Here is an 18,012-nt window from a genome sequence, read left to right as displayed (position 1 = left end):
CCCATTGTTGAGACAAAGACACACACACAGGCTTGTGTTGTCCCTGTAGAGAAGCCAATAGAATTCTGGAGCAGATGAACATGATGTGCCCATGCCAGGCGTGGGCTTGAGAGGTATAAAGGACCCCAGCATTGAGCTGTGGAGCAGTGGAAATGTGTTCTCTGGAATAATGGTTGGTGCTCCATCCAATACATTTGGGATGAGTTGGGGATGATTGGGTGGGGTGGTCATCATCCAGCATTCTGACCTCACTAATGCTTTTGTTATTGAATACAATCAAATCCTCACAGAAATGTAGCTAGTAGAAAGACTTTTTCCCTGGACAGTAGAGACAGTTACTACAACAAAGGCAGAATAACCCCTTTAATACCCTTGATTTCTGAAGAAACGATGAACGAGCAGGTGTCCCAATACTTTTGTCATATTACGGTTATAACGCACAACCCTAATTGATGAATGTGGTTGATGATAACGCAAAGTGTGAACAGCCTCTCTGCTGCGTGGCTCCACACACAGTGAGGCAGGTGTAGGTTGACTGTTGACGGAGGAGGCATTGCCTGATGCTATACAGCAGCTGGGGTTGTTCTCCATTGGCTATGGAAATTTCTATGGTGGAGTTTTGCTTCTAATATGAAGCCGAGCTAGTTCAGAGCGCAAGAGCGCATGCGAAAGATGTTTGCTTCTATCAAGTTCTGTTTGCCGGCACAAGCTTTCATTATTTAAATGAGCTCATTTTAAGTGAAAGTCATCAGGTAAGAAATAATTAGTTCCCTGAATATTTAACAGGTTCATCGGGAGAGAAGGAGAGTTGTTGGAAATGTCAGACATAATTGAAGGGAAATGTAATTTCCATCCCCCCTCAGTTCCTGTCTTCACAATGAATAAGAAGTGGAGCCCCTGGATCGCGGCATCTGGTGCCGGCTGTTTCTATGAGTTTTGTGTCATATTGGTTTATTTTGTCTTTGTGCGTCTAATGACATATTGAACACCATCTACAGTAGAAAAGGGGTGTGTGTGTGAGTGTGTGTGAGCATGAGGGATACAGGCAGTTGCTGCTGTGTGGCCAGATTGTGCGGCTCAGAGAATGGTGTAAGTGTTGCAACACTGTGTAAAGCTGGGTGAGGACCACACTCTCCGTGATGATTATTCTAACGGGTCTGCAGACAAGTCAATCAGCACTTTGGTCAGCGCCCTGTTCGGTCAGCCAGGGACCGAATCCTTCTTTGCTTGACAAGCATGTCTGCTGGCTTCTGTTGTATGTCTTATTTATTTATTTATTTTAATTTCTCTCTGCATTTGGCTCAAGGACAAACCGTTATTCAAATGAGTCTGTTTTAAAAGAAACACATCTGCTATCATTAATTAGTGGCATGCATATATTAGCCTTTAGTTGGTTTGACGGGAGCGGAAGGGGGGAAAAAATGGCATTCCATGAAAATGTCAAATATGATTGAGTGCTATTCCCTCCCCAAACCTCTCAAAGACTCTCTCTCTCTCTCTCTCACACACACACACAAGCAGAGAAGTCAGTGGTACAGGCCTAAGATTTGATTTGCCTCTTTCTTTCAGGTTTTCAAAAACCTCAAGCTTTTCATGGAAAACAAGCAAGAGGGGGATGACCTGTTTGATCGACTGAATGTGAGTAAAGGATTCATTGATTCTGGATCTAGACCGGGGTGCCTGTTCACGGTCAGGTCAGTCTGCTTGAGTCAAATGCTCTCCTAACTCACATTTTATACTTCTGCATCTCAGCTTGGTCAACGATATATATTGAGTTGAGCCTCAAAGACATCAGTAAGGTGTGTTTAGTCTGTGGCTCCTTCCCCTCTTCTTGTTTACTGTTCATTCTCATCTGCAGGTTAGAGCTCCCTCTATCACACCCCTATCTGGCTCCTCAATAGGGAGGGCTGTGGTGTTGAACTTAGGATCTCCTGTCTTGTGACAAGGAGGCAGTTAGACGGTTTCACCACTCTAGAGCTGTGAAGCCGTGTACATTTGTGTGCCCAAGAAAGAACGGAAAGGTACATTTACTCAGAACTGTGTTTTTATGTAGTGTAGTTTCACTGCTCTGGACCGGCCCTACAGTCTAACTGCTGCTCATCAAGTGTGAGATCAGCATAAGTTCAAATCCCAGCGAGGGCTCAGCGCTCCATTGTCAAAAGCCTCCTAGTCTGGGGACTACATGTGACCAGGGGGAGTTCTAACCTGCAGATGGGAATAAACAGTACACAAACTGAGGGGGAGGAGCCACAGACTAAACTTTTCTGGCATATCTACATTGTATCCAGATTGATTTTTGATGGTCTGGACAGACCCCTGGTCAAACAACACAAAGTCCAATTTTTACAAAACAAAACTGATCCAAACTACATTTGGAGGTGCTTTGAATTGCGAATACAATCAGATTTGTACACGTGTCTCAGTCTGGATTCTCTGGTCACTCAAACAGACGGATTTCTACGTTTCTTTTGCGTCACTCACAACGCGACAGACACAGACCACGTTAAATCCAGAGCGCCCTTCATCTCTCCTGCTTCTGAGTATGAAAGCAGCTCGTTAGTCACAATGCCGTTACCAAAGCAACCCACGCAGATAGGTTTGTGATGTCTGGACACGCAAATCCAATCTGGTCATTTGCGAATAACCGTGCAGACGGTCATCTCAACAGATCTGATTTGAAACTGCAGTCGGAACATAGCATCGTTATGTACTGTTGACCAAACTGAGATGCAGAAGGTTAAAAAAATTGAGTTTCGGAGAACTTTTTTTGACTAGGCTCAGTTGAGTTAATGCTCCGTAATCAGTTACTTTCATTTTAAATGGGGCTGACTTTACGTTTTACAGTGTTTACAGCCAAATCTTAATCTCATTTTAAACCCAAAGTCAAGCCTGACCAGCTGTAGGAGAGCTACGGACCTAGAGTTGGATGCTGTAGCACAAATAATTCTGATCAAAAACTGTTCAAAATCTCCACAAAATGCTCAGAAAAGCACATTATGATCCAGAGACACTCCTCACTTTGGGTTCGAGTTACCCAGCTTACTGAGCAGTCCTGCTGTGAAATGTCCCCCCTGGCATGAGGGTTATTTATTTATTTATTTATTTATTTATTTATTTATTTATTTGTTTATTTATTGCGCCCCCCCCCCCCCCCTCTTATTCGTTATCTCTATGTAAAACCCGACAGCAGATTTATTGGCAAGCTTTGGGTCATGTCTCTGACCTGACATGCACTGTGTTTTAAAGCGGGATGTGGGTGGCTGTATTATCTCTTGATGCCTGGCCTGAATGGCAGCGATACGGAATGTGCAGAGAGCGAGAGAGAGACAGCGAGGGAATGATGGAGAGCGAGCGAGAGAGAGAGACAGAGAGGGAATGATGGAGAGAGCTGGAGCGAAAGATAGAGAGGCAGGCCAGTTTTGGTAATCGTAGGCGGAAGTGCAGGAAGATGATATTGTGCTCCATGCTGCTCTTTTGACACTGCAAAGGCCCAAGTGAAGAAGAAGGAGGCAAGAGAAGACGCAGCTCCCCCAATGTCTGGGCTCTGCCATGCGGGCCTGCGAATCTTACTGCAAATCGTATTACATGCTACTCCGTGTGTGAACGTGTACGTCTGTATGTGAGTGTTGCTGCCATGCTGATTTCTCCATTCGTGGAAATGGGCAAATACCCAAATATCTGAACTTTAGCCAGACTAGTTCATGACTAGGTCACATTTCTTTGCTTCGCTTGTGCCAATGTAATCTGCAGACTTTTTCTGGAATGAACTGTGGAGGCTTTTTTTTGTGTGTTTGTGTGCTTTCAGTTCAGTATTCCAGCAGCTTTTATTTGAGGGTGTTTATTTTACAGCTGAGTGAACTGTTCAGAAATCAGAGTCTGTAAGTCGCTGGTCGGATGCTTGGCTTCCTGTTGCTTTGAGAATATATGAGAATATCTTGTTGCTGCTGGACCAAAACCTCATATCTCATGTTTTTCACATTTTCTTGGGGTGTAACAGTATACAGAAATCACAGTTCGGTTCACAGCCTGGTTCGGACCTCGCAATTCGGTATGAGTTTGGTACGACAGGGCTGAAAACCATCACCTCCCCAAAAACCTATTACTAGGTTTCCTTCCATTCACATTGAACGGTCAGTCAAACCTGTCCAGGTTACCACAATAATGTTAAATATCATATTCCCCAGCTCCCAGTGACACTTGCATTTGGTCAGTCCTCACTTTGGGATTCAGTATCTAGCTTAATGAGCAATCCTGCTGTGAAATGTCCCCCTGCCGTGAGGGTTGTTTATTTATTTGTTGCTGCTTTTATCTGTTTATCTCTTTATTGCCAAGCTTTGTTCCACGAAATGTTGTATTGTATAGCGCCCCCTTCAAGGTAGTTGGTGCAGTCTGTAGTATATTCACTGAGTATTAAAATGTAACCAGTTATATTGTGTATTTGTTGCTTTCCCATGTTGGACAGGGTTAGTCCAGCTCAGCTTAACACAACCACCCCGTAACGCGAAGTAGAGTTGTTCGCTTTCTTAATTAATGCAAATAAGATTAATAATATTTATATGATTAGCATGTGTCCTATGTCAGGAACTAAAGTGTGTTTCCTGCAACTGTCCAACTACACTGACATGCCATCCTCATCTGATCCACCATAATCTGATGAGAATATCGGAAATCCTACTTGTATACTTATTTTTCGGGCTTTTCACTGCAAACAGAAGTGAGAGATAAAAAAATACAAACAACCCATTCTCCCCACGCATGGGGGCGAGAGGACCTACAAAATTGCTGTTACCATAGTGATACTCGTAAATCCACCACAATTCCCACAGTCCCACACGAATCCAAACTTTACCTGCTGACAGTTTACAGCTTAAGGTTACCAGGTGGGACTTTTGCTTGTGAAATCTGGTTGCGCACTACATTCAGCAGTCTTATGCTTTCTAATGCTTTCACGTCATTGAAAAACACCCACCTACATTTCATGATGAACGGACCAACAGAAATGCTCTAAAATGACTTTCCATTGACTTCCATTAAAAATTAAGAAGGTTGTGAGGCTCCGAGTGGCTGAGCAGTCTAGTTCCAGTCCCCAGCTATGCCACTTTGCTATAGGCCGTGCTCTCTCCAGGTAGGTACATGGGGCTTTCTCCTCTCAACACTCTTACAAGTGATGTTGGCTGGCACCGGCCGGTGTCTGTTAGCTGGTGTGGTGTAGAGGAGAACCTGGCGCTTTCCTCCCTGGCAGTGGCGGATCTGCGACAGGTTGAAAAAAGGTGGCGGCTGGCTTCGCATGTATTGGCGGAGACGCAAGCTCTTATCTTCAGGAGCATTGCTAGTGCTAGGGGAAGGCGACAAACGGGTGGGGTTAATAGCAGTACCAAAAAAAAAGGAAATTTGGCCAGAAAAAAGAGTAAGAGTTGTCATTTTGGATATAAAAGGTTCTGTTCTGAAAGCAATGTCATTCTCTCCTAATATTTTGACATGCTGCAAGAACATTAGATCTTAAGAGGGGTGATGTGTGACTGAGACGATCAGCTTCACGTCCAGCTTGCGTCTCATCTGACGAAAGTTGTGGTTGGAAGGTGTGTATTAGATGCGGGTAACTTGAGCGTGTTTGTGTTGAACTCTGCGGTTTACCTGCAAGAACACAGCTGGTGTTGTTGAGGTTTAGTAGATGCTTCCAGAGCTTCACAACTGTTTTCATTTAGAATGCAGACTGGAGCGATGGCACGGTTAATAGGCTCCCCAAAGCCTACATACGCCAGTGGTCTGAACTGTCTCTCACTCTTGCGCTCTCACTCACACTCTCCTGGTGTGTGTGTGTGTGTGTGTGTGTGTGTGTGTGTGTGTGTGTGTGTGTGTGTGTGTGTGTGTGTGTGTGTGTGTGTGGTTGCACAGAGGAAAATACCCAGTTGGCAAGACTGCTGTTGAGGTCAGGCTTTTTATATTGGGAAGGAGGGGGGGGGGGGGGTCTTGTGCACATTCTTATATGGGTTTCATTTTAAAGTACACTATATGTCCAAATATTTGTGGACACCCCCCTCAGCTACTTTAAGTTGCACCTATTGCTGACACGTGTGCGCACACAGCTTGTCTAGTCCACGTAGAGATGTATTTCCAATAGAATAGGACTACAATGCAAGGCGTGGGCTAGAGGGGAATAAAGCCCCCCCAGTACTGAACTGTGGAGCAGTGAAAATGATGTTCTCAGGAATGATGGTTGGTGCTCCATCCAATACTTTTTGATTGGGTGAGGTGGGGAGGGTGGTGATTATCCAAAATCCCGACCTCACTTACACTAACTCTTGTGGCTGAATCCAAGGAAATCCTCACAGCAATGGTCCTCCAATATCTAATGGAAAGTCGCCTTCCCTGGACAGTAGACAGTTGCTTTAAATGAGTAGGTGTCCCAATACTTTTGTATTGTCCAAAAAGCGTAGAGTTTACCCATCCTTAGGTGGAACAGTGTGGCATTTGGTAAAGCACGGGCTCCAGTGAATTTTGCAGGATACGCTATATTTATCTAATTGGTCTGGTCAACAAAGAGAGCTGAGCTGAGAGGTAAAAAAAAAAAAGATCCAGATGCTGGAAGGCTCAGAGTGTGAGTTAACAGTGTGTGGACATAAAGAATTAGTCAGGCTTCAGTGGAGACAGCCACAGCAGTTGGTGCAGATGTTCTGCCAGCCTATTACAGCTCAGATTTGCAAATATGCTCCCAGATCAAAGCTAAAAGTCTACACTTCCATTAATAAGCAGAATATATTATAAGTTAACCTTGGTTTGGGGGGTGAGGGGGGCGGGGGGTGGCGACTGCAGAACTAGACTCAAGTGCATGAGCAGGGAGGGAAAATACAGCCGGTCCGTCTGCAGCGCATTGTTTTGGAGCGTTTCGGTGTGTTTGGTCCTTGTGTTGTCTGTATGCAGCTGATGGGAATTGGTGTGCAGTGTTGTGGGTATGCCTGCAGTTGTGCAGTAATGGGCTGTAGGTGTTTCTCAATGATAATCCTTTTAGACACATGGATTCTTCTATAAATGGCAAAACACCAGTGTGCGGATCCTGGATTAATGGCTATGTGTTGCTTCTGTTTTGCATACAGAGCCCACACTCCTGCCCTCACAGATCCATTTAAACGGGGCTGAATGTTAACTAATGCCTTTAAAGACCCTGTCTTTTCCTCTAAATGTTAGCCAGGGTAGTTGGGGAAACCTTTGGACATGCTGAGGAGCATCTTTTTTCAATCTCAAGGCAACAGTGCCATCTAGTGAAATGCGGACTGTGATGAAAAGTCCCACCTTGCCGTGTGGGTTGTACAGTATGTAGACTATAGCTTAAATAACAGTCTCTGTTTTCTATCTTCTCCCACCCTTCCAGACAACAGTGTTGAATAAGCACCTGAGTTCTCTCATGCCTGGTCTGACTGCCAAGGTTTTCAGGACATACAACGCCTCCATCACACTGCAGCAGCAGCTTAAAGAGCTCAGCAATCGTGAGTATTTTTTTAACTTCCTGTCTTTACTCCTTCCTGTCGTTTCGCACCTCTTTCTTCTGTCTGACTGTGCTGGGGGAGCTTCGGCTCCCTCAGACCCATATAGCTCTTCAGCTTGGGGCAGGAACGAAGATCTGGAGATACCTTACCTGCTTGATTACTTTAGACTTTCTTTCTTCTGGAGCACTCCTTCCATGTGAAAGCTGTGCTGCTTCTTCAGTAGGCCCTATATAAACTGTACATCTGTATTTGTCTGGTTGCATGAGAGTTGAACCTCAAAAAGCTGCAAAACAGACCAATCCCAAAACCCCAAAACTGTCAAACTGTTGTATTTACACTTCCAAAATGTGCGTAATCCCAGATCACTAGCAAAAGCTCTACTTCCAGCTGGAGAAACAGTAAAACGGGACCAAGACTTCAGGAGAATACCATGGTGTTGATACTGGAGAGCATCTCCTCTTGTCCAGACTCTGTTGCCAGTTATGGGAATACGGGTTGCTACCTGCGACTGATCCAGGCCTTGTGACCTTTTCCTGGGCCGGAGTCCGCAGTAGGGGAGCTCGAACTCTGCAAACGCCAGGGAGAGCGAGCTGGGGATCCATGCTAGGCTAAAAGTTAACACTAGCTGAGTAGCTTTTGAGCGGTCTTCTCTCCATCGTCCGTTTCCTCAAACAAACCGGACTACCTCAGCTGAAGCGCACTGGAGCTAAACTCTCATCAGAAGGGAGAGCAGGAAGACTTGAGAAAGTCAAACCCAGGAAAGGAGTGGAGGGCAAGGCTAAAAGCTAACCGGCTACAATCTCTTTAGCTTGCTAACAAAGAGAGGCTGTTGTTGCAGTGTTAATAATATACAGGTTCTTCAAGCTGTCGCAGGTGGCATTAATCAGCCTGTAAAAGGAAAGTCGGTGTGTTTCATCCTTAGACAAATAGTAATAACAGGGTGGTAAACTGGCTTGCGAAACAACTTCTGAGCATTATTCACCCCAACCAAAGTCACACACTTACTATTAATACCTCAAATGCATTCACTGGCACCTGTAAAGCTGTTGCCGGGGTTTGTGATGCTGATTACATTAATTAAGGGAGTGGTTATTGATCGCGGTGCCGGAGCAGATGACGTGTGAGACTTACGAACCGAAGTCTTTGATGAGCTTCACGCTGTACAGAGCCTTTGCTCGTACAGCGTGAACTCGTCCCTCATCACTTCTCTGCGGTTGCTCACGCAGCTGTCCAGTAATAACCTTCCATCACTTCAGAGCCAAAGAGAAACCATTTCATTATTGACCAGTATGGGAGCTGGAGGGGAGTCTACAGGAGCATATGTCTCTGCGCTGGCGTGCTTTCTGCCCGCTCCGCTCCTCCCAGCAGGCCATATGTTTTACACATCCATGTGTGTGTGTGTGTGTGTGTGTGTGTGTGTGTGTGTGTGTGTGTGTGTGTGTGTGTGTGTGTGTGTGTGTGTGGAAGCGTGGTTACATGCATTGCCGTTGAAATCGTCCTGTAGGTTTGCATGTTTGTGGCCATGCTGTGCTCCATTTTTAGCTAATAATTGCTGCCGATGTCTGCTGTGCAAGTGTTCCAGGCTGTGCTGCATGCGAGTGTGTGTGTGTGTTCATGCGCTGCAGCTAAGAGTAAATCTGTTTACTGTATCTGCTACAAGCCATAATTAAATCAGCTACACACACACACAGCAAGGGCTCAGCCCACGGGTGGTGTGTCTGTGTGAGCGAGCATGCAAGTGGCAGATGGCAGCAGGGATGTGGTGCTGAATGCACTCGCGCACAGAAGCACGCTTTCAAACGCTGCATTACGTACATCAGCTGAAGGAAAACTGGAGGGATTCTTAGACCCTAATTCAAGTTCCTGTACATTACATGGATAAAAGTATTGGGACACCTGCATATTCATTATTTCCTGGTTCTTCTAAATCTGTTTATCCTGTTTTTGGTGTTGGAGTAACTGTCTGTATCATCCAGGGAAAACCCTTCCAGGCTTTCGACCAGATTTGGGCCATTGCTGTGAGGATTTGACTGCATTCAACGAAGAGTTAGGGATAGTAAGGTCAGGATGTTGGACGATCACCACCCCAGCTAGACCACCCACCATCATTCTGGAGGACACATTTCACTGCTTCACAACTCAGTGCTGCTGGGGGGCTTTTATACCCCTCTAGTCTACGCGTGTCATTAGACATGGTGCAATAGGTTCATGTTTAGCTGCTCCAGGGAGTCCTATTCTATTGGCAATACTTCTCTACAAGCTGTGTGCGCATTTGCACATCCATGTCCGCAATGGGTGCAGTTCATTAAAGTTGCACCCATTGATGCCACAGATGTGCAAATATACACACATACAGCTTGTCTAGACCCAATAGAGGAGTGCTGCCAATAGAATAGGACTCTCTGGAGCAGATAAGCACAATGCCTAATGCCGGTCGTGGGCTAGAGGACTATAAAGCCCCCCCAGCATTGAGCTGTGGAGCTGTGGAAGAACTGTGTTCTCTGGAATGATGGTTGGTGCTCCATCCAATACTTTTAGGATGAGTTGGTTGGAAGAGGTGGGGTGATCATCATCCAGTATGCTGAGATCACTGACTCTCTTATTGATGAATGCAATCAAATCCTAATTTTTGTATGTATTTAATACCCTTGATTTTGCAAGAAACAATTAGCAGGTGTCCCAATACTTTAGTAATAAGTCATTGACATGACTACATGTGCAAGATATCGTCGACAGAAACCTCAAAGTTAAACATCAGCTTTACAGAAGGAGCAAACCTTCTTAGCTTTCAAAGAAAGTCAGTTTAGAAAGATTTTATTCCAGTTCATTTTGGATCATTTCTATTGGTCTGTTCATTATGTAATTCTGACAGCGTATTAAAGAACCGTTGTTTTGTGTGTATAAATAAAATAAAGTGTTAACAATAGATGCAGGTGTTGTGGTGTAATTGACAGATATAGGTGATTTTATCACCTTTATCATCAGTTTTAGCATTTTCATGTCCCCTCCCCCCCTTTCCTCCTCTCTCTCTCTCATATCTAGCATCAGAGAACGTGGCCGAGAAGCTGCTCTCCTATAACCGGGCAAACCGTGCGGTTGCAGTACTCTGTAACCATCAGCGGGCGCCGCCAAAATCCTTTGAGCAGTCCATGGCAAACCTGCAGGCTAAGGTGAGTGGAGAAAAGCTTACATGACCAAACTATGCATCGCTATTCATTCCGAAGCCCTCGTGTAGACGTGGTGTTTGTCTGCTGACTGGCTAATTATTAGTGAAGAGAGATTACACACAAGTTTTATTCAAGAATACTGTTCTGAAACAGAAAACATGAGGAAACGCATGTAGGCCTTCACTGTTTATATTTATAGTTATATTTAATTAATTAATACAGATCAGTCATTTTCATTGGTGTGGGTCAGCACCAATGAAAGTGCATTGTTGAAGGGTAGTGCAGGCATATGATTTACATGATGGCTGGTCACAACTTCAGTTATACAGTGTGTAACATTGGCTTATTTGTTAATTATCCACTGTGTTCTGCAGGACATTTCACCAAGTAACCCTTTGTAATAAATAAATAAATAAAATTATCACCAAGGATTTCTTGGTCAGATAGTGGAAGCCTAAAGTTTAGGATTATACTGTAGGTAAAGTTCTCACCTCTTTTTCTGTTTGGACGGGCTGGGCTTCGGCTTGAAGTTGCCTGGGTAAACTCTGAAATCTTGCTTTGTAAAATACCCCCCTTGTCGTCTCTCTGAGGTAAAAAATAACTACATACATTATATGTCCAAATGATTGTGGACACCCCTTCTAATAAATGCATGAACTTCATGTTGCACCCATTGTTGACACAGATGTGTCCCTGTAGAGAGGTACTGCCAATAGAATAGTATACTTGTGGGATGAGGTGGGGAGATGATTATCCAACGTTCTTACCTCACTAACGCTCTCATCATTGACTGCAATCCAAATCTATCAGAAAGCCTTATTCCATGGGTAGTAGAGACCATTACTCTTTTTAATACCTTTGATTTAGGAAAGGAAACAGTGGAAGTGAAGTGTCCCAATACCTTTGCCCATATAACGCATGTATATGTATATTTTGTGTTTCTCCTTCTCTAGATTGAAGGCAGGAAAGAGCAGCTAGCACTAGCCAAAAAAGAGCTGAAACAGGCAAAGAAAGAGGCTAAAGAGAGCTCGGACAACAAGCTGCTCGTGTAAGTGTTCTTTACCAACCCTGCAGAAAAGCAATTGCCGGGGATTCTCCTTCCTAGCCAATAGAGAAAGCCTAACAAGGAGTGTGTGTCTGTCTCTGTAGCCTGGTGGAAAAGAAGAAGAGAGCAGTGCAGCGCTGTGAGGAGCAGCTGCTGAAGATGGAGGTTCAGGCAACAGACCGAGAAGAGAACAAGCAGATTGCTCTGAGCACCTCCAAACTAAACTACCTGGACCCACGCATCAGCGTGGCCTGGTGAGACTGAAACACACACACACACACACACACACACTAGTTCAGAAGCCTCAGGATTGAAAACGGAGAGGAAATATCTGCCCTCATTTGCATTTGTGTTTCTTTGTCTCCTGTTCTGTAGGTGTAAGAACATGGAGGTGCCGCTGGATAAGATCTATAACAAGACCCTGAGAGATAAATTTGCTTGGGCCATTGACATGACTGAGCTGGACTTTCAGTTCTAACCCCATTCCCTCCTGTAACCCCTTAAAAGCAGACTTTAACTTTTCAAGTTCTTTTATAAGCAAGTTGTTGACCATGTTTTAAAAATGCTGTTGGCACTTTAACACGTTCTTTTAATATCAAATCTTTCCCTTTTAATAAAAGCTTAATAATAAATGCATGTGCAAAAGAAGCCCTGTGTTCTGAGATTAATAGCATCTACAGCAATAATACCCTACAACCTACCCTTTTCCCTTAGCACCCTCAACTCATTTTACACCATTTAGGTTTTTGAAATGAATTTTTTCTTTCAAATTATCAGTTGTCAGGGTACTCAAATGTAATGTGGAGAGAACAAGTCCTGTTCAGTGTGGACCTCCATGCAGACCACTAAGAACCTTAGCCTCAGGATTGAAAACGGAGAGGAAATATCTGCCCTCATTTGCATTTGTGTGTTTCTTTGTCTCCTGTTCTGTAGGTGTAAGAACATAATTTTTTCTCTTATGTTGTAAGGTGTCCAACACAGTGTAGGTGCAATCAGGAAGGGGATAACTATTTAATGACTGGCTATGTGCAATGTTCAGACTCAACACATACACTGATCATGGACATCACATGTCTCCAAACCGTGTCTGTGTTACCTTCTGGCTCTCGCCGGTTGGTTTGGCTGTTAGTCAGATCTGCCAGAGTTGTGAGCCACACTCTGAATGTATAAAGTATAGAGAATGTGAACATTAATCAAACAGAACTAACTCAATAGTTATAATACCCCCCCCCCTAAAAATTTTTTTAAATTAAAACCTGTCCAGTCTGATACTGAAAGAAGGTTAATAGTCGGACACTTATGCTACCCACTTCAGACAAGCTGCTCACTCTCCAGCTAGTACTGACAACCTTGGATTAGTTTAGCAATTATTTTTCTTAAAATTCTTAGAAATCCTTGAAAGCCCAATATTGCCATGACATCCATGTCTGCTGTATGCATGTAAACGAACCACAACTATGGAAAGCATAACTTTTTAAATATTAATATATTGATTATTTCTATATAATATAAAAATGCATTAAACATTTTATAAAACAAAATTATAAATGTATACATGTATTATTAATATATTTCATCTAGATTAGTGTTTGACCACTGTTGTCCCTGGTGCTCTAACCAGTTTTCATAGTTATGGCCCTCATATTTGCCTGGATTCATGCCAGCAACTTTCTTTGTGGCTCAGTCTTTGCATACAAACATGATTTACATGTGATGTAGAAAATGCTTCTAATTTGCTTCAGCATAGTAAGGCTTTTTGTTCCCTTTTGTTGCTGTACAACTGGTGTGCCTCCAGGGACAGGTTGGCGATGAAGTAGTTATTGGCCTTCATCTGTCAGAACAAAGGAAACCGAGGAACTTGTTTTGTATGAAACCATTTTAATAGCAGAAATTCAGTGGAAACTGGAATGGAGTGTAATTGGCACGAAGGAAGTGCTCATAATATAGTAACCAAGGCCTCAACTGTGTGGTTGGCTGGCCTTGAAGTGGGTTTAAAAAGTTAGTTGAAATATCTGTTAAAGAAAATAACCTAAAGTTAAAGAAAGTTGCAAAATCAGGAACTATTATTATTATTATTATTATGACTCAGTATAAAAAGAACTATACAACACATCAAATCAGATCGGTCACCACTGGGGAGGAGGGGCATCGCTGCTTTTGAAGAGTGTCCTTACTCCATTGCTACTCGGCAGCCTGTTTAAGAAAATACATCATTTTAGAGCCACCAACTTACACAAATATTAAAATGCACTTTATAATGATACCAAAAGTTAGAGAAGGTGTAAATGAGTGCTATGAAAAATCTATTTTAAACATGAAAATACTGAGCCAGAAATAAGCTAAAGTAACTCAAGCTTGATATGAGCTGATTACACCACACTTGTGGCCTACACTGCACTACAAATGACCATCACAGTATTTATTGTACTACAGTACAGTCTGTATGAACTAGGGATTCTACTTACTCTTAATACCAATTCTTGAATCAGTAAATAGATACCCAGACCAGGGCGCATCAGTATTGACTTGCAAGACATTATACAGATCAATAACATTAGCAAGAACATTTAACTTTTGGAAATAGCCATGCCAAAGTCCTGACCTTAACCTTATTACAATATGCAAGTTGCCCTTAAAATTCAGGGCTGTTCCAGGAAGCCAACAAGGCATTTATCGGCTAACATCGGACAGAGATCAGCAGAAACTGCTGGATCTGATCAAACTCTCAATCTGTAGTTGAGCAGAATCTCCTACTTCTAGACGCTCATTTTTTCGGTTTGCTGAAGATTTTCTGAAGACATCTCAAGTGAAGTGCTCCAATTACTATACGTCTAATTGTTTGTGGACACCTCTTCTATTAAATGCATTCAGCTTCTTTAAGTTGCACCCATTGCTGACATAGCTTTTTGTAGGTTTTGGTAGAGACTAGAAGTGCCACCAACAGAACAGGTCTCTCTGGAGCAGATAAACATGAACCTATTGGCACCAGGCACTGGCATGAGGGGTATAAAGCCCCCAATCATTGAGCAGTGGGGCGGTGTTCTCCGGAAATTAAGCTATATGATCAGTTAAGAATGAGGTGAGGTCTTGATCATCCAATGCTCTTGTTGCTGAATACAATCAAATCCTACAAAATCTAGCAATACTCTCAAATCTAGAAGATAGCCTTTTCCCTGGAAAGTAGCGAAAATTAAACGCTTTTAAATACCCTTGAATGAGCAGGTGTCCAAATACCTTTGCCCATATAGTGTATTTTAATAAAAAATATCAGATCAGAAGTATTCTCCACTCCGGACTTTAATGCAGGGTCACCATAAACATACCTTCACTAAGACGCCTCGCCTTCTTTGGCCTTGTTCTCCCCCTCTACCTCCTCCACCCCAGCTTGAGTCATCAGGTCAGCGATGTTCTTCTCCAGGTCATCGATGCGCGTGCTCATCTCATCAAGTGACTCTCGTTAAGGAAGACAGAGGAAGCTCTATGCAGCTTCCAGTCTAATATCCTCCCAGACAGTCCACATTTCGAAGTAGTGGCAAAGGGTAAGCACTTTTTCTTGAGTCTAAGGTTTTTGTATTAGAGCTACGACCTTGTAAACAAACAGGGTTACCGTATTCTAATAGCATGGCGGTGCATTGAGCGTTACCTTCTTATAATCCTGTGTACGGAGGTGAAAGTCCATACCTGTCTACAGCTGGGCATGGTGCTAATAATCTAGTTGTGGTTTGAGTAGGACTAGGCTGGGCATGATTTAACAGCAGGCTGTGATAACAAATGTCCCTTAGGTTTCATATATGCAGAATTTGAAACATAAACTGCTTAGACTTCTGTCTTTTGAGATGCGTTTCTCATGTATCTATAAGCCGTTTCAACTGAGCTTGAAAATCAGTATTTGTGATGCTAAACGATACCACTTGCTGCTCCAATCCAAAGTTTTAACGCCGACTAGTAGCCTTCTGCAGCCAAAGGTCCAGTCACATGACCACACAGGCAGATGCCACTTCTCAGACACTCATGATTTCCTAAAATATGCTAAGAGATAAAGTGAAAACACACAATTTTAAACTGTTCGTAATATAATGGACCTGAAACGTCTACCAGAAGGCACCAGATCAGACCAAGCAATTTAAGTTATATTTTCTTAATTGACTGGCCAATCTGAAGCTCATGGTTACAGGAATACTAATAGGCATGTCCATAAGCCCCTCATGTAACCAATCCAGCCCATTTGAGTGCTTCTGGACATACTTTTCTCTCATCTTCTGCAGATATTAAACTTTGAACTCTCTGATTTTCATCATGTAGTCCTCTAAATACAGTGCATTCGCTCACTGTGTTTCCTCTATAATAATACTGGTTTTAGACAGTCTATGATGGTCAAGATGGTTGAAAAGCTGGTCATCCCTTCAAAAACATACCCTATACAAGAAAAGCAAAGCTGGCTAACCTAGAGCTTAGCTCTTGACCAGCATAGTACAGGTTTTTTTTTTTTTTTAGTTTGATGCACAAGTAGGTCTATCAGTATGACCAAGTTGGTCGTCAAGCTGGTTATATTCTAGTTTGGTTATACTGATCAACCACCTGACCAGCTAAACCACCAGACTTGCATGAAGACTGGTCAAGAACTAATCAAGTCAACCAGCTGGAGCAACCTGTCCAGTTTGAGCTGGCCAGGCTGTGTTTCAGCAGGGTTTCCTCTGCTTAGGGATTGCTTTGTTACTGCAGGCCTCATACACACATAAGGATATTTCTCCCGATGATCTGATCGGACATGGTCTGGAATTTGTCCTGCATCTGCTGCAGCAACGTCTGCACCTGTGTATAGAAAGACAGATAGATGAGAGGCGTCTCTGCAGTCCAGGGAAGAAGGTATCCTACTAGATTTTGGAGGAGCATTGCTGTGAGGATTTGATCGCATTCAACAACAAAAGCGTTAGTCAGGTCAGGATGTTGGAAGATCACCACCCCACCACCTCACTACCTGATCCCTAACTCAACCCAAAAGTACTGGAGAACACAGTAGTTCCACTGCTCCACAGCTGTGTTCAATGCTGGGGGGCTTTAAACCCCTCAAGCCCACGTCTAGCATTAGACATGGTGCCAATAGGCTCATGTTGATCTGCTCCAGAGAGTCCTACTCTACTGTAGATAAGCTGTGTGTGGGTGCATGTGGACCTCTGTGTCAGCAATGGGTGCTTAAACTTAGGTAGCTAAGGTGGTGTTCACAAACATCTGGGCTTATCTAGCCATACTGGAGGTACACATCTGTATACATGCATGTAGTAGCTAGCTCCAGTGAATCAATAGAAATCACATCTAATCAGAGCTTGAAATAAAGGGTTATATTAAATAAAGGGGTTCCCTCTCTATAAGGGGAGGTCTAGCTCAATGTTTTGGTTTAGCACTAGCTTACTAGCTAGCTAAGCAGGGGCTTTCCTCCCACGTTATAGCGTTAGATTAACGTTAAATGGACGTTTTCTGACCTGATCATCACCAGCTAGCTCAATATAACAACACCCAGTGAAGTGAGGTTACTATATTAAACGTTAGCCGCGGTCCCCAGCTGTGCTGGATGGCTCAACTAGCCTTAGCTTAGCATCTGCTCTGTCTGCAGCCTAGCTAGCTCTCGCTCTCTAGGCTACCTAGCTAGGCTACCTAGCTAGCACTAGCTTGGTAAACCGATGTTTTAGGACTTACCACTGCTGTGAGATCCTGTACCGATTTCGGGTCCGTTTCTGCCATTATTACTGCGTTATAATAATCAATAATCAATCAATCTGTAGCGACGGACTCGATCTGATCAGCTTCTGTTTAATATCCCCTCCAAGTAATCAGCTGGAGCTAGCGGAAATCTCGCGAGAGCACAGGGGGGAAATCCCGTGTACGCAGCAGTTTCTGTGGCCGTGTCCCAAATCCGGCCCCTCCTCCTCCACTGCTTCTTCCCTAGTCATCTAGTTCGAAGCTCACAAAGGGAACATAGTAAGGAGCTATATTAGGAACGCGTCCCTAATATAGAAACTGCTGCCTTTTACATTCCGTTAAATGTTAATGCTAAAGTCAAACAGGGCAGGGCGGGGCCCGGGGGGGGGGTGTTTAACGTTGGCTCCTACATTCGGGAAACGTTTATTTAAACAACTAACCACAACAATATAATAATAAAATAACACGTAATTAAATATGTAATTTTATTAATTATAATAAAATATATATATTTCTAATTATTTAGTGCTCAAACGTTAACAGGGGTGTTTTAATTTTGGCGTGGCTAGAGAATCAGCCCTCTCCCAAACATAAACACTGGGAGGACGGGACAGTCAGG

General features: G+C 43.4%; 2 protein-coding genes across 2 annotated transcripts in view; one reads left to right on the top strand and one right to left on the bottom strand.

The window, feature by feature from the left end:
• Positions 1-12,332, top strand: part of LOC140575475 (DNA topoisomerase I, mitochondrial) — a 39,248-nt gene extending 26,916 nt beyond the window's left edge. Inside the window, exons 14-19 of the mRNA XM_072695826.1 lie at positions 1,570-1,638; positions 7,370-7,484; positions 10,527-10,654; positions 11,605-11,699; positions 11,801-11,950; positions 12,072-12,332. Of these exons, the coding sequence (XP_072551927.1) occupies positions 1,570-1,638; positions 7,370-7,484; positions 10,527-10,654; positions 11,605-11,699; positions 11,801-11,950; positions 12,072-12,174 (660 nt within the window). The 3' untranslated portion in view covers positions 12,175-12,332. The remainder of the gene's footprint in view (positions 1-1,569; positions 1,639-7,369; positions 7,485-10,526; positions 10,655-11,604; positions 11,700-11,800; positions 11,951-12,071) is intronic.
• Positions 12,333-13,554: 1,222 nt separating this feature from the next.
• Positions 13,555-17,545, bottom strand: hsbp1b (heat shock factor binding protein 1b). Its single transcript, XM_072695131.1, has 4 exons — positions 17,391-17,545; positions 16,442-16,508; positions 15,020-15,143; positions 13,555-13,889 (listed from the first exon to the last, which is right to left on the bottom strand). The coding sequence occupies exons 1-3, from the start codon at positions 17,433-17,435 to the stop codon at positions 15,025-15,027; spliced, it is 231 nt and encodes a 76-aa protein (XP_072551232.1). The 5' UTR covers positions 17,436-17,545; the 3' UTR covers positions 13,555-13,889; positions 15,020-15,024.
• Between the last annotated feature and the right edge of the window lie 467 nt (positions 17,546-18,012).

Source organism: Salminus brasiliensis, chromosome 13 (assembly GCF_030463535.1).
Source record: "Salminus brasiliensis chromosome 13, fSalBra1.hap2, whole genome shotgun sequence".
NCBI lineage: Eukaryota > Metazoa > Chordata > Actinopteri > Characiformes > Bryconidae > Salminus > Salminus brasiliensis.
This window is presented reverse-complemented; position numbering and strand designations above follow the sequence as displayed.

Excerpts from the sequence above, each read along its gene's own strand:
- hsbp1b (XM_072695131.1), bottom strand. The coding sequence starts at position 17,435 with ATGGCAGAAACGGACCCGAAATCGGTACAGGATCTCACAGCAGTG. Across the intron at positions 16,509-17,390 it reads TACAGGATCTCACAGCAGTG|GTGCAGACGTTGCTGCAGCA; the intron begins GTAAGTCCTAAA and ends TTCTATACACAG. Across the intron at positions 15,144-16,441 it reads CGATCAGATCATCGGGAGAA|TTGATGAGATGAGCACGCGC; the intron begins ATATCCTTATGT and ends AACGAGAGTCAC.